Genomic DNA, 16,760 nt, shown 5'->3' on the forward strand with positions numbered 1-16,760 from the left:
TAGTTTTATAATTTGATGAACATATGGTTCCACAAAGTGGCATTTTCTAATTTACTTCTCCTGATGTTTTATTTTACATAATTTTCAAACCTACAGGAGAGCTCAAAGAACAGTACAATGAACAGTACATTTTTAATTTGATTTACCAAACGTTAACGTTTTGCCACATTTGTGTACTCTCTCATGCATGTTCTCTCTGCACACACACACTTTTTTAATTTTTGAAAGTAAATTTCAGACATCATTATGCTTCAAATCTAGATATTTCAGCAGGTATATCCCAAGAACATGGGCTTTTCTACATAAACTCAACATTTTGATGCCTAAGAAATGATATCATTTGTACAAAAATCTTATCTAACACACTGTCTATATTCAAATTTGTGCTTTCTAGCCTCATGGGGGGTACCTCAACTAGAAGGGTGAACTTGATGCATCATTCATGAGTGCTTTGAAGAATTTTGAGTGATCAAAGAGCAAACATAAATAACTGATAATGGGAGTTTAACAGAGGAGCCATTTCAAAGGCACATAATTTTAAATGATCAACTAGAAAAGAATACATTTGTACCTGTTGGTTTGACTTATATGAGCCGAGCTGCAAATCCACCTTGGGGACCACTCACTCTGCCTTGCAGCAACATTTTGGATCTGCAGGGCTCAGCTGGGGTGCTTGGCAAAAATCAGCTACAAGTTACATAGCATTGGTGGTAATAGAGAAACCATAGCGTCTGGAGTCAGAAAAAAAAGGAAGTGCACCTTGGCAATAGTCAGGGCAAGAACGTCAGAAACAAATTCCCATGATGAAATGGGAAGGAAGCAGTTTGAAGTGGAATGTCCCATCCCATAGACACCGGAAGATGAGTTGGTGGAATAAGTAGGTTTATTAAATTAGAGCGGATGGCAGGGTCACATAAGTGGGGGGAGGGGCCACCCTGAGGCATGTCTGCACCTGCTTCTAGATTTGGATTTCTTTTAACTGTGCCTGCCTCAAAGGAATCACACATTACTTTGGAACAGGATGGATTGAAACAAAAAGAGCATCCCTTATGAACCACCAAGGCTATTTCATTTTTTTGGATTTTTCGGTAGCAGAAAATATAGCTTTGGAAAAAATGTACTCATAATTCTTGAGATGCATAGCTCTCCATCTCCAGGTCCCTGTAATGGAATCTTAGCATATTTAGAAATAATGGGGTTTGGAAGTTTTCTGACAATTTATTTCCTCTAGAATAAAACAGGTCAAATATTAAGTATCTCTTAGGTTCTGTGGCTGAGCTAATGATCAGTGAGTAGACTACGCATAGGCTCAGGAATTTTATGCCTAGAATACTTGGACATGTTACTTAGCCTCTTGAGAGACAATGGTGCATAACATAGTGCACAGAACACAGTAACCATTAGATCATAAACTATTAAGTGAGTAGGTTTTGAGGATATGTGTGTGCTATGATTGTGGAATTTTGATGGAGGAGTTAAGAATGCTTAGAATGATTCCTCTATTCAAAAATGTTCCTTTATATTACCTTACGCATATCTAAAGGCTATCTTACTTTGATGTGGTCTAAGAGAGATGCGCAAACAGTTTTCAGGGAAATATATTTGTTCTGATTTTCCAAATTTGGAGTTCTGGGATTTCCTATGAATTCCTACTATGTAATAATGGTATGCATCTTTTGGAAATTATTTCTCCTAGGTTTTCAGAATACCTTACAATTTCTAATTATTTTTTCTCCATGAGGTTGGGGTCATTTTTTCCGAGGATTGGTAAACAATCTGAGCACAGGGAGGCAGTTTATTCAGATCAAAGAGCAAGTGTTTGGGATAGAACTGACTGAATTTAGGGTTTTCAGTAATTGGTGTGATAATTCTTTCTTTCTTTCTTTCTTTCTTTCTTTCTTTCTTTCTTTCTTTCTTTCTTCTTCTTCTTTCTTTCTTTCTTTCTTCTTTTCTTTCTTTCTTTCTTTCTTTCTTCTTTCTTTCTTTCTTTCTTCTTTCTTTTATTTCTTCTTTCTTCTTTCTTTCTTTCTGATTTCATTTCTTTATTTGAGAGAGAGAGAGAGAGAGAGAGAGCATGAACGGGGTGAGGGGTATAGGGAGAAGCAGGCTCCGCGCTGAACGGGAGCCTGATGTGAGGCTTGATGCCGGGACTTCTTTGATTTCAGGACTCTGGGATCATGACCTCAGCTGAAGGCAGACGTTTAACCCACAGAGCCACCCAGGGGTCCTGACAACTCTTTCTGCAGAGAATAAGGCTTCTTAGAGCAAAGGGTAACCTCCGTAACCAAGAGCACTGGTTCTCAAAGTGTGTCCACCCAGGGGCCCTGACAACTCTTTCTGCAGAGAATAAGGCTTCTTAGAGCAAAGGGTAACCTCCGTAACCAAGAGCACTGTGTCTCAAAGTGTCCATATTTTCTTCCACTGAGGTCCCCATGACCTTTCAGGAGGTTTGCAAGCTTTGAGATCCTCCTTTTCCCCGTAACAGATCTGTGTGAAGCCAGATTTTCTTTAAATACTTCAACTAAAACAACATATCACAACAAATTGAATGCAGAAGCAGATAGGAGAATCCAGCTATCTTCTGTCAATACACACATTTAAAGAAACTTTAAAAATGTAAAGTAAAGCCACCATTCTCTGTACAATTTTTAAGTTTTGGAAAATACAGTAATTTTTCATAAAATAATTCACTTTATTACCTAAAGTAAATTAGTAAGATACATTAAAATTTTTTCTTTTTATATTTAATATGGGTACATAGGAATAGATATAACCCATGTAAACAAAAGCTTTTAGAGGTTCTCAATAACCGAAAAGTGTGATGGGTCCCTGAGACTAAAATTTGAGAACCATTGCCCTGGAGATTTTGGCTTCTAGTACCAGGTTTGGAACATTTACAAGTAGCTACTGGTTTTGAGACTTTATTTTTTTAAATAATGACTCTTACCATATTATTGTATGTAAAAAATATAAAGAGGAAACTCTCTTATTTTTTTTCCCCAAGAAACGAAAGGATCTCACAGAGTCTAAGTATTCCCTCTCTCTCTAACTAGATGTACTTGTTGTCCAAATGGCTCTACTAGACTAGTTAATAAGGTGGAGGAGTCTTCTTCTAAAAGTCACTGTTGGATCTGTTACTTGGGCCAGGGAATGTGGGATGTGGAGAGCATGTGAGGGGGTAGAGATAATCCTTACTCGTTAACACTTTTAACACCTATATTTGTGGTCATACCAGGATCTTTGGGAAATATATAGACTCTCAGGGTTCAAAATCCAAGGCAGATAAGTTTGGGGGGAAGGGGGAGGAGTAGATTTGCAAAGACTCCTGGGGTCCACTTTGGAAGACATGTTGGGATTCATGAGTAGTTGGGCAAAGAAAGGACCAAAGTCTCCCCTTGGCTCTTCTATACTTCTGCAATGTCCGGGCCATGGGCAAAAGAGTGATAAGGATAAATGAGAAAATTTTAAAAAAGGAGAACAATGAGGATAAAAGGAGACAGTGCAGGGGAAGGAGGTGCTATCACTCTACCAAACAGCTGCTCTGTTCTCAGTTCTGCAGCTGTGAGCTCTCTAAGACTTGGAACCAATCAGGGGCCATGACACTCCCAGGAGACACTCTGGGCTGTATACTCTTGGCTCTTGGTCCTGGGAAGGCTTAGCACATGATGGTTGTTGCTTAAAATCAGATATCTTGAAGGTACAGACTTTAAGATGTTCCATAGTTTGGTTAAAGATCAAGGGTGTAATGATTCAGGTGTGACAAAGATTAATGAATAGATCTGGAAAAGAAAGAAAAATGATTATTTGGTTTTGAACATGATAAGCTTGAGAGTCTGTGTCCCAAGATAGAGTTGTCCAATAGGCAATTAGAAATAGGATCTGGATCTTGGGAAAGGGGTGGCTAGATATGTTGCCTTGGGATCAGCATCACATAAAGATGGTCAAGGTTGCAGATAGATGAGGTGACTTTAATAACTGTTATCTCCTTTGCTTTATCAGCTTTTCCATGTGGCCTATCTTATAATCAAATTTGCAAATTCTCCTCGCCCTGATCTTTGGGTCTTGGAAAGATCTGTAGACTTTGGAAGCACCTACTCACCTTGGCAATATTTTGCTCGTAAGTAATTCTGCTTACCATGTTATGCAGGGCTTTAATTATTTGCAACAGATCAACATGGGATTTAACTAGAAAATTAGTCTCTCAGTTTGGCTAATTAAGGACTGGCCAATTTTAACTCTCTTGATTACTCTCAGAACATCCCTATTTCTCAAGCATGTATGCATCAATTCCAAGGATACAAATGTAGAACTGAAGTTGAAATGCCTTTTATCATAACAGTTTTGGCCACTATTTAGGAAGAAGCAATGTACCCATAACTAGGCCATAGCTCCAGTCCTTTTCCTTTTATGTAGAATTAGGGACTAAGTTCTATCTTTAGGGATTCTACATTTCACATTATTTAGCTTGACCCTGTCATCTTCAACTAACGAAGAATGTCAGTGTCTTTGAACCCTTTGATGAACTGAGGCAATGGGAGTTTTGCTTACAAAGGCCCTGGGCTTTCCATGAATGCTCCTTAGAGGGTAAACTTGCCTAATCAGGAGTGAGGAGTGAGAACCACATCTCCAAATATTGCTATTGAAAGTAAGTGGCCAGAAGTGGCTTGGTATTTTCTTTCATGAGTTAAAACTTCATTCTAAGCTTTTGTCAAAAAATCTTCTTGCTTCTCTGTTCTTTCCTTCTGACATATTTTCTTAAGGAAACAAAATGTGCCTTAAAAGATTTATGACAAGATGGTAATATTTTGTTTTATAGTATTAAAATGTTTTCTTCCTAGACTCTAAAGTAGATTGTTTGGAACAATTTGGGCAGAAGGCAAATATGGCTATCACCCAAGATGACGATGTACTTTGTACTACTGAATATTCCCGGATTGTCCCTTTGGAAAATGGTGAGGTAAGTTGATATGGGGAGATGGGAGAGTTGAGACTCAGAAGTCAACATGAGGATATGCAATTTTGCATAATTGTGAAACTTGTACTTTCAAGATCTAAAATAGATCACAATGGAAACCAGAACTTGGAACTAACTACTAAAGGAATCCCATCAAGGACTCCTAGAATGAGTTGGGTTGGAAATTCTTTATAAAAATATTTTAAATTAATTAACTAATTAATTTTTTAAAATTTTATTTTATTTTTTAAATTGAGATATAATTGACATAAAAAATTCTATTTGAAGTCTCACCTTCTCTTCCGGAAGTCAGGATTCCGGATTCAAAGGCCACATGTCTTACACTGTCTTTTCTGGTGGAATGTTTAGAAAGTGGGCTGCTGGTGATTGAGATGAAAATCCTTCCCACTGCTTCACAAACACATATCCCTCCTAAGAGTGAGGAGATGAAGGGTAGGTGATAGCACAGATCTTTAGTCTTTTTGGACAGGGTGGGCATCATCTGTAGGGAGAAAAGAATTGCCCTTTGGGGTTGCATATGGTCCTGGTCCAATAGCTAGGCTATTGTTACGGGAGATGGGAAAACAGAATGGGGAAAATTGGAGAGGAATTCCATGGCAGTTGTGAGGCCATCATGAGCATGAAGTGAGTTTCAAATGAACTCCTTGAAGGGTGTCAGTCTCCTGTTTTAGGTGGAGAGATCTTTCTAGCAGCTCTGTCCAGTATCTTCCAGTGATTGGGGAGTATCTCTAATTGTTGGCACTTGGACTTCATCACTTAAAGCTTTAAAACAAAACCTGGGTTTTTTTTGGGTCCTCTCTTCACAATCAACTCTATATCCAGAGACTTTCTTCAACCTCATTTAGGTTTTTAGATAACTTTAGCTTTGTTTCTTTGATGCAACCAAAAGTTGTTTTTTATACTTATAGAATTTAATATTATATTTTCAAAATTTCATAGTATTACCACCCCATAACTACACTGATTGAACAGAGGGTTTGAAATGAAATAACATTTTTTGAGAGCTCAGGTCTTAAGGAGAGGTTGCCAGAATTTGGAACTAGGAATGAGAAGGGAAGACTGAACTAGCAGTGATATATTTGGACATAAGCAATATCCACGACCACCTACAAAGATCTTAATGGCTCAAAGAAACCAAGTGCTTTGGGGCATGTGAGTTATTTTTAGTTACTTGTGGCAATATTTTCACGATGGGACTTTTTCCCCCTCTGTGTGTTGTGTGGTTATTTTAGGTTGTGGTGTCCTTGATAAATGGTCGACCAGGCGCAAAAAATTTTACTTTCTCTCACACCCTGAGGGAGTTCACCAAGGCTACAAATATCCGCCTGTGTTTTCTCCAAACCAATACCCTTCTTGGACATCTCATCTCCAAAGCACAGAGAGATCCAACCGTCACTCGGCGGGTGAGTAACATTTCTAAGTGCCTACAGAGCAGTTTTTGTTACCTATTTTTGCTTATCAAATTAATTGCCTTTCAAGTAATCTTTGCAGCCAGTAATGGCGTTGGTATAGGAATTGTTCTTGTGTGAAATACTAGATATAATTTTGAAGTTTGGTTGTTAAAGAAAAATCATTATATTCAAAGAGGATGAAAAGCAAAGATGTGTTAGTCTGCTATTATAGCAAATAATCCCCAAGTCTCAGAGGCTTAACAAAATAAAGGTTAATTTCTTGCTTATGTCACAGTCCAACGTGGGTCAGCAGGTGGGCTCAGTTCCATGCAGTCTTTCAGGAGACCAGGCTCTTTCTATCTAGAGTTACAGCCATCCTGTAGGACCTCAGAGTCCTCCTCTAGATCCCCTGCTCATGGTCTACAGATGAGGAAAAAGTGAGTGCATAGAGAAGACAGACCTGCCTGCTCTTGACCACCCGGTCACCTCCATTGGTAGGAATTGGTGGTGCAGGAGGCTGGGTAATGTAATGAAGCCACAGTGGAAGAGACATAGGTGTTGGTGAGCACTAGTGCTGCCTACTGCACTGGGTGAACATCTCTCTCTCTCAGTGTCAGGACAGTTTCCCTGTCTCCTAGGCAGAGGGGGAGTCAGCAGAATAAATATCTTGAACTCACTCTTCTCCTACCCACTGACCTCCTGATGGTACCTCCCATTGGCCAATCCCAAAGGGAAGCCAGTGGACAAGAGATCCTTGTTGCAGTCCATAAAGTTCAGCCCCTGAGCAAAGGGCAGAAAGAGAAAGAGAAAGGTGGTCCTAGAGAGTAGACCTGGAAGGGTGAATGGAAGATGCCCAGTGTACCTAGTAGAGTTTAGCTTCCTCTGTAGGTGATATCAGAGAATTGGAAGACAAAGGCAGGGAGAAAAGTAGGTTTTGCTACAGTTTTAAGCATTTTCCAGAAAGGCCAGTCAATTTCTGGTATTTGTGGTTTGTCTTCTGCATTTTCTGCCCACTTAGCTCTCTCTGAGCTGCTGTAGGTGGGGACTTGGACCTTGGATCCCAGGATGAAATTTACACAGAAGAGCTGGGCTTTCTGGTAAACTGTAGACAGACTGGGTTTCCATTCTCTGGATATTTTGGAGCCATGCCACAAATGTACCTCACACAACCTCTTTTTCATTTCATTGTCTGGGGGAGGGGGTTGCCATTTGCAAGATTTGTAATTACATGTATGTATATTTTTCACTTAGGTGAATGTAGTCGTCTCTATGAGTACGTTTTTATGGATCTCATATCACGTATCATCTGGACACCTCTCATCCTAATCTAGGTTGCTTCTTTATGTGAAAAAGAACAGCATACCAGCTGTCCTGTCACACCCTCGTGTGTGTGGCTGGGGTGAAGTCTGATTGAGTACATCTCTTGTGCTGTTGCCCTTAACACATGCACAGAGAGAAACTTCTATGGTGATCACCATGAGAGCTTCTAGTGTTAACTTGTCTTAGAAAGCCCTCTAGTACTGAATCTATCCATATTAATGAGAGAGGTCACTGACATCTTCAGACTAAGTAAGACTGCCAGGATGCTTTAACAGTTTTTAGTGTGGAAATCAGAACAGTTTTTAGTGTGGAAATCAGAACAGAACCCTTATATTGAGTGTACAAAGTACTTTAAGGGGGCTGCAGCAGCAACGACAAAAAGATATAGAAACCTTCTTGCCCTTGTGAGATCAAAGACTTCCTTGCTGACAGGTATTCTCATTGGCAGCATGACCTCATGAGAAAGATTATTCTACATGCCCCTAAATTTCTCACTGGGTTCTGCACAGTGGCCAAGTTTGAGAAGTAAGGGAGCTGGTGGACAGTGCCACCTGTTGTTGCTAGTGGGGAGGTCTCCAACATACTGGAGATGTGCCTGGTGGATGACATGGTTTCTCATATCTGTGGCCTGGTTGAGGGGCTGTTCTGCAGCTGAGTCTGAAGCTCACTCTGGCCCTTTGGAGCTTGAACTCTGCCTTTGGCCTTATTAACCTTAAGTAAGTAAGGCTTCTACACCTGCTGGTGGGCCCTGCCAGTCACGGCACTGCATCTGCTCTGTCACTGTAAATATTTTCTCCCTTCCTGGAGCCTGCATGTAGTAGCTCAAAATTTGACATAAAAATTTATTTTTGGTAAATAAATATGAAACCTAGATTTATGAAACTCAGATTCACTTAAAAGTAATCTGAGAATCACTTAATCCTTTAACAAAAGGCTATTTGGCATGTTTGTTTTCCAAGGTGATTTTCTTCCATGCATTTAAAGCATTTGACTTTTAAAAATGCACATGTTTGGTAGGTTGCTATTACATTCGATTGAAGAATGCATTTATTTTGTAAGGGAAGTTACCTCCAAATGCTGCTCCCTTTTGTGTTAAGATAGGATCAAGAATACAGGATGAAAGAGAAGAGGGTCAATACAGATGTGAGTTACAGGTTAGTAAAGCAAAGCTGTTGCTCTTAGTAAAACTAACACTTGTGTCTTCTGTTATATAGTATTATTACAGCATAAAAGATATCAGCATTGGTGGGCGGTGTGTTTGCAATGGCCATGCCCAAGAGTGCAATGCAAACAATCCAGAAAAATTGTAAGTACATGGTACACATTTTTTAGCTTTGCTGTGAATAAGTCTCATTGTTTCAGTAGATGTTTGCATCCCATTAAATACTTCTAAGTTCTTGCCCTCAATAGGAATGTTTCATTGTCAACAAATAAATGGTGTGTGTTACTTCTTCCCTCCTCTGGCCCTGCACTTGCTTCCACATGCCTCAACCAGCCCCTAGCAGACATAACTAATCGATCACAGGCCTCAGTGGATGATCTGGGATGCAGCCACCAAATCCTCTGGTGGGGGTGGAACATATCCAGGCGGTGGCCCCGCCCCCCCAGGCAGCCATGAATAATTGATGAGAGTTAGTAAGAGAAACAAAAACTTGTCATCCCAGATCTAATGAAATCAGGGGGTACACATTTCCAAATATTTTTCTTCTTTTTTTTCATTATGGTAAAATACCCATGATATAAAGTTTACTAACTTAACCATTTTTAAGTGGCAGTGGTTTAAGTGGCAGTAGGGTTAAGTACATTCTCATTGTTGTGCAAACAATCTCCAGAAATCATTTCATCTTGCAAAATTGAAACTGTATATCTGTTAAACAACAGCTCCCCACTCCTCCCTTCCCCAGCCCCTGGTAACCACCATTCTCTTTTCTGTCTCTATGGATTTGACTACTCTAGGTATTTCATGTAAGTGGAATCACACAGTATTTGTCTTCTTGCAACTGGTTTCTTTCACTTAACATAATGTTCTCAAGGTTCGCCTATGCTGTAGCATGTGTCAGAGTCTCCTTTTTTTAAAAGGCTGAATAATATTTTATTATGTATATACCATATTTTGCTTATACATTCATCTGTCGATGGACATTTACTGCCACCTTTTGGTTATAGTGAAGGATGCTGCTATGAACATGGGTGAACCCATTTTTTTTTAATGGAGGTCTATTATACATACAATAAGGTGCATGGATATTAACTAGTAAGTGTTCAACTGTACATTCATGTTATCAACACAAGAGGGATGCTGCTGTGACTGGAAATGACTGGATGCTAGAGTTGGTAGTCATTTTCTCTCGGTGTTTTGTTTATAGTCTGCAATTCCCCATGAGTGGTATTTGCCAGAGATGTTTTACTTTTATCCGATGAAGTTCGTTCTTTATTAGCCTTCATGTTCAGGCACAGATGCCAGCTACCAACTTATGTGGTGTGGAGCCCTATTCCTAACCAGCAGCAATCCCTGATGTTGTCAGGGATCAGACAGTGCTGAGATAGCATCATGAACCCATCAGCTGACTAGCCTTTAATTGGCAAGCATGTATTTATTAATGATGAATCCATTGTCTCCTGGAGGGTAGAGCCCTAAGACATTAGAAGTCAGAACAGAATAGTCCTGAGTTGGAGAGAGAGGGGAGAAAAGGGGTCGGTTTAGTGTTCCTTAGCCTGAGACAAAATGGCACCACGTGGGAGAGGAGTTGAAGTCATTGGAGAAGGTCTGAGCTTCCTGGTTGGAAGGGGTGCCAAGCCCTTGACTTTGGCAGACCTGGAAGGGTTCCATACTGTGTGGTAGAGATTGAGAAATCAAGGTGAGTAGAGAAATTGTTTCCCCTTGCCCCAGTATACACCAACACAACAGCCTTTTCTCCCACTCCTTGCTGGTTTGCTTCTGCCCAACAGGCTTATTCATGCAAATGCCGAGGAAATCCACATCCAAGAACAGGAAAAAGATCTTAAAATGTTTTTAAAAAAATTAGTTTCAGAGGTAGAATTCAGTGATTCATCAGTTGCATATAACACCCAGTGCTCATCCCATCAAGTGCCCTCCTTAATGTCCATCACCCAGCTAGCCCATCCCCCCGTGCACCTCCCCTCCAACAACACTGTTTCCTAGAGTTCAGCGTCTCTTACAATTTGCCTCTCTCTCAATTTTCATCTTATTTTATTTTTCCTTCCCTTTCCCTATGCTCATCTGTTTTTTTAAAAATTCCACATATAATTGAAATCATATGGTATTTGCCTTTCTCTGACCGACTTATTTCATTTAGCGTTATACTCTGTAGATCTATACACCTTGTTGCAAATAGCAAGGTTTCATTTTTTATGGCTGAGTAATATTCCATTGCACATACATATACATCATGTCTTTTTTATACATTCATGGACATCTGGGCTTTTTCCCTATTTAGGCTGCTGTGGACATTGCTGCTATAAACATGGGGCTCCATGTGCCCCTTTGAATCACTAGGTTCTTATCCCTTAAATAAATACCACGTAGTGCAATTACTGGGTCATAGGGTAGCTCTATTTTTAACTTTTTGAGGAACCTCCATACGGTTTCCCAGAGTGGCTGCACCAGCTTGCATTCCCACCAATAGTGTAAGATGGTTCCCCTTTCTCTGCATCCTCACCAACATCTGTTGTTTCCTGAGTTGTTACTTTTAGCCATTCTGACTGGTGTGAGGTGGTATTTCATTGTGGTTTTGATTTGTATTTCCCTGATATTGAGCATTTTTTCATGTGGCTGTTGGCAATTTGTATGTCTTCTTTGGAAAAATGTCTGTTCATTCTTCTGCCCATTTCTTAACTGTTTTTTTTTTTTTGGTTTTTTTTTGGGGGGGGGTGTTGAGTTTGATAAATTCTTTATATATTCTCAATACTAGCCCTTTATCTGGTAAGGTATTTGCAAATATCTTCTCCCATTTTGTAGGTTGCCTTTTAGTTTTGTTGACTGCTTCCTTTGCTGTGAAAATCTTTTTATTTTGATGAAGTCCTAATAGTTCAGTTTTGCTTTTGTTTCTCTTGCCTTTGGAGACATGTCTAGCAAGAAGTCATTGTGGCCAACCCCCAAGGAAAAAATCTTATATTTAAGGGGATGCAGTGACTTAGCAGAGGGAACAAAACCTGGACAATAGAAAAGTTAGTTGCTAATCAAGTAGAACCCATGAAGAGATAGAAGAGGGCTTGAATTAAGCATGTCTACCATAATGACTTGGTTCATGGAAACGTGAATGGATAACATTTAGTTCTGAACTTCCTAGCAGTTAACTCAAAAGGGGAAACCTGCCTAGTTTCTTATTGCACTATGATCATAATCTAAAAAGTGATCAGTTGTTTAGGACAAGCATGACGGCTGACACTAGGACCAGATAAGAAATTTCTCTTGGAGTGGTGTGGGGTGATCATCATGAAGAGGATTCTCTAGTCAGCAACATCTTCAATAACATCCTTACGGCAGATACAAGGATGAATTTTCTCTATCGACCATCAGCCTAGGCTGAGAAAGAAGAAGAAAAAGCAATTCTTTGTGGGTGATACAAATACAATTCAGACTAGGACCTATTTTTTTTTTCTGCTTTCAGTTTTAATCTTTCTATAAGAGTAGTTGAACTCTATGTTCTTCAAGCAGTCCTCCCTAAATAATTTTTTTTAGTCCTCTGAGATCTTGTTAGGACCTGGCTCTTGGGTTTGGTGAATCTCTGTGCATGATTCCAGGCTGAGAGCAAGAGGCCTGAGCAGACCTTTCTCATGGGACTGCTCCAGATCTTTGTGAAGATGTGAGACTCAACACCTCCTAGCAAACTCAGCACTCCTTGCTCCTGTATTCATTTCCTATGATGGAAGGTGGCAGGGAAGAAAGAGTTAGAACTTTGGAGTTAAGACAGACTTAGGTTTAAAGTCTGGCTCTCCACTTACCATCACTTGACTTGTTTTAGTACCTCGGAATCTCAGTGTCACCATCTACAAAATAGAAATAATAAGCAGGATGAGAGGGAGACTTGAATTAATAATGTATGCAAAGTGCTTTGTTCTCATAATTGCTCCATGAGTGGTACCTTGGGTAACCACCATGGCTGTCAGTTTTTGACACAAGAACAAATGATCTTAATCAAAACTTTTGAATAACTGAGGTGTGCTTGGCCACATGACCAGGTTTCAGTGTGAATGCCAGCACCACACCTGTGGGAAGACGTGTGATCGCTGCTGTGCCGGGTACAACCAGAGGCGCTGGCGACCAGCCACATGGGAGCAGAGCAATGAGTGTGAAGGTGAGTGCTGGAAGAGGGGCTCCAGGAAGTGAGACCCCATCCATGCTTTGCCCCCCTTTCTCCCTGAGGACTGATGCTATGTGATTGTGGAGAGGGTTGGGTCGCATCAGTCTTAGGGACTCAGATCTGTCTATTGTAATGAAAAACTCACAGACTGGAGACAAAAGTGCCCCATTCTAAATTCAGATATAAACAGGAGAACAAAAATAACAGCAATAATAATCTCTAATGTATTAAGCATTCACTTAATGCTGGCCTCTCTTTTTAGCAGTCGAAAAGCTCATGTAAGCACTATTAAATTGTAAACCCTTACCATTTCTTAGGATGTGATACTTGATGGGAATCCTCACTCTTTCAAGGACTGAGGTGGGGAGATTTTGAGACTGATGTCTAAACAGACAGTTGGAAGCATTGATTAGAAAAGGGGAATATTGCAGTATGATTAGGGTAGATACAAGGTGGAGGGGACCAGCGAAGGAAAGAAAAGAGGTGAGAGGCTGCTTTTAATTATGGTGTAATATAAAGTAAGAAAACCGTTATTTTTAATAAACAAACCCTAAGACATCCAACTGAATATACTCTTGTAAGCTGATCTTCTTCGGAAGCCACATATTTATTCCCATTGCTGAAAACACTTTCGTTAAGTTTTAATTATTGGCTCCGGAAACTGTGACCTATTTTTTTTTAAATATTTTTAGCATTTGCAGACAGATTTGTTTTTCTTTTAAAAGATGAAAATGTATTTGGATTCAGCCTTGTTGAACTGGGTAAGAAAGAGTCTGTACTTTATACTTTTTGGCCAAATGGTTTTTGTAACTAATGAGAGATAAGATCTCTCTGACTAGCAAACACTCAAAAGGATTTTTATTGAGGAGTTCTGAGAGCACTTTGAGAGATTCTAATACTTGCAGGGTGTTGATGCTGCCCAAGCTGAACGGTCAGGGGGATCTCTAGAATCAGGGGTGTTATGTGGTTAGTTGTTCTTACTTTATAGTAACGGCTAATAGACGCCTTCCCAGTGACTACTTCCCCATTCCTGACCTCCTGGAGAATGGGACCAGAAAGAGGGAAAAGGAATCATCAGGAATCATTTCTTCTAGTGTTTTTGAGTACTGGTTTAGGATATTTTGATTGAACGAGTTTTATCACATGAACTCTAACATTAGCAATTTGATTAGGTTTCCAGGTTGGTGGAACCTTTCGGTGAATGACTTGCTTAACTCCAGCACATAGGAACATTTTTAAAAAAGATTTTATTTATTTATTCATGACATGGAGAAAGAGGCAGAGACACAGGCAGAGGCAGAAGCAGGTTCCCTGCAAGGAGCCTGATAAGGGACTCAACACCAGGACTCTGGGATCACGACCTGAGCCAAAGGCAGATGCTCAACCACTGAGACACCCAGGCATCTCAGGGTAAACTTGTCAAAGCTTGTAAACTGTTACAAGTTACTGAAACCAACATATGGAAATCAGACCTATTAAGATCCATTTGTTAGGTGCCTTCTAGATTCTATTTGAATTAATGTAATTCAGAATGAACAGATTTCTTGAGAAATAACTGATGTAGCAAATATAAATGCCATGAATTTTAAAAAATCATGGCACCACTGAAGAAATGAAAATAAGGAGGTGCTCAGCCTGTTACCCACAGGGTAACTTGAAATTCTTTTTAACATTTATTTATTTATTTATTGGAGTTCAATTTGCCAACATATAGAATATCACCCAGTGCTCATCCCGTCAAGTGCCCCCCTCAGTGCCCATCACCCAGTCACCCCAACCCCCACCCACCTCCTTTTCCACTACCCCTTGTCACTCTTCTTCCCTAATAGATTTATCTGGGAGCTTGATTAAAACATACAAATTACTAGAAAGACCTGGAAAATTTGATCTATGTGGAATGTAATGAATATATATTCTCTCTAAAAGAGAATAAGAATTTTACTCATGTTAGATCTTTTTCATCCTGGCAATGATGAAAAGCCTAAATGGCTTCTAAATTTTATTTTCTAATTTTAGAAGTATTATACATTACTTGTAGACAACTTGGATATTGTTTTTAAAAAGTAGAATCACCAATAATTTTGCTACCCAAAAAGAACCCCTGTGAATATTTTGCTAGGTATTTTAGTCTTTTCTTCATGCATACTTTAATATTCTTATTTGATATGTATTAGATTATTTATATAATTACTTATACAATTATTTATACAATTTTGAATCCTGCTCTTTTTCACTTGATGGTTTAGATATTTTCTAATATTATTAAAACTCGTCAACATCTTTTTTGATGGCACACAGTATTGTTGTTCTAGATTCAAGTGTATCCAGCAAGTGTTTGCTGAGTATTCATTATATGCTGGGGACTGGACTCTGTTAGAAACAAAACACAGGTTGTCCCTGCCTTCATAGAACTGACAGTCAAGCAAAGACACTGTTGTTTGCTTACCATTTCCCTATAATTACACATTAAGATTATTTCTAGTTTTTGCTACTATAAATAGTACTGAGACGAAAAACTCAGGGTATTGGCTGAGACAATAAGTTTTGGAGTCAATACAGTCAGGATTCTACCTTTCTTGCTGGAGATATGGTTTAACCTCTTTAAGCCTCAGCATCTCCAACTGGGCCCTGGGGATAATAGTACCTACCTAAGAGACTTGTTGCATAGATTAAATGAAATAATGCATGTAAAACATGCATTTCACAGTGCACCAAGAGCTCAATTTTTCTTATTATTAGTAGTAATAGCAATAAAAGTAATATTCTCATTGTGCAGGAAACCTAACTGGCATTTTGGTTTATCTTAATTTGTTGTAATTATATATACATATAATATGTTATATATAATAAATACATATTTATTTATGTATTTATGTAAAATTTATATAATTTTATAATACATAATAATTATGTATTTATATAAATTTTATATAATTTATATGTTCATATAAATTATTTATATAAATTTTTATTATACATATTTTTAAGGAGAAATCTCTGCCATTTAATATTAAACAAAAGAAGCTGTTAATTGCATATTATTGTAGATGAGTCTTTGTGTAAAAATCTGTACAATTTTCCATTGAGAATATGCTGTTCCAGAATAGACTTTATTGTGGCACAATGAGTGATCATACTATCTAGAGGAATTTACAAAATGTCTCACAGTAATAATGAAATATTAACTTAGAATGCTTTTTTCAGCATGCAACTGCCATGGTCATGCCATTGACTGTTACTATGATCCAGATGTTGAGAGGCAGCAGGCAAGCTTGAATATCCATGGCATCTATGCAGGTGGTGGGGTCTGCATTAATTGTCAGGTGAGTTACTATTTAGTAGGTCAAAGTAGATATGTCACTGAAAGGAGCATTCATTAAGCCATGCTCCCAGAAAGATGTCAATAAAGTGATATGCAACTGAAAGTATTTTCTCCTTTTGTACACAAAAGTCTTTGTTACCTAGATGGATTGTACAGAAAATGGACTGAGATATGTTTGTCCAAATTTTATTGATTATCTTCATTTAGGTCTTTACCTAAATAGGGGGAAGAATCCCTAGCTGTGACCATGGATGCTATCCATCTTGTGGTAGAAGGAGTCTAAGATAGTAGGGGAAAGACCCTCAGGTGATTCACAGGTACATTAAATTTGAAGAAGCACTGGACTAGGCTTTGTAGGTGGAGTCCTTTCTCCAGATGAAGGATTAAGCCACTTCAATGTGTCTTTAAAAATACCTTATTCCTCCTCT

The 16,760-nt window shown here is 38.9% G+C and overlaps 1 protein-coding gene across 1 annotated transcript in view; it reads left to right on the plus strand.

Annotated features, from left to right (window-relative positions):
* Positions 1-16,760, plus strand: part of LAMA3 (laminin subunit alpha 3) — a 249,144-nt gene that overhangs the window by 55,941 nt on the left and 176,443 nt on the right. The window contains exons 3-8 of the mRNA XM_072735102.1: positions 4,000-4,117; positions 4,839-4,957; positions 6,208-6,378; positions 8,901-8,992; positions 12,889-13,004; positions 16,215-16,333. Of these exons, the coding sequence (XP_072591203.1) occupies positions 4,000-4,117; positions 4,839-4,957; positions 6,208-6,378; positions 8,901-8,992; positions 12,889-13,004; positions 16,215-16,333 (735 nt within the window). The remainder of the gene's footprint in view (positions 1-3,999; positions 4,118-4,838; positions 4,958-6,207; positions 6,379-8,900; positions 8,993-12,888; positions 13,005-16,214; positions 16,334-16,760) is intronic.

Source organism: Vulpes vulpes, chromosome 13 (assembly GCF_048418805.1).
Source record: "Vulpes vulpes isolate BD-2025 chromosome 13, VulVul3, whole genome shotgun sequence".
NCBI classification, from domain to species: Eukaryota; Metazoa; Chordata; class Mammalia; order Carnivora; family Canidae; genus Vulpes; species Vulpes vulpes.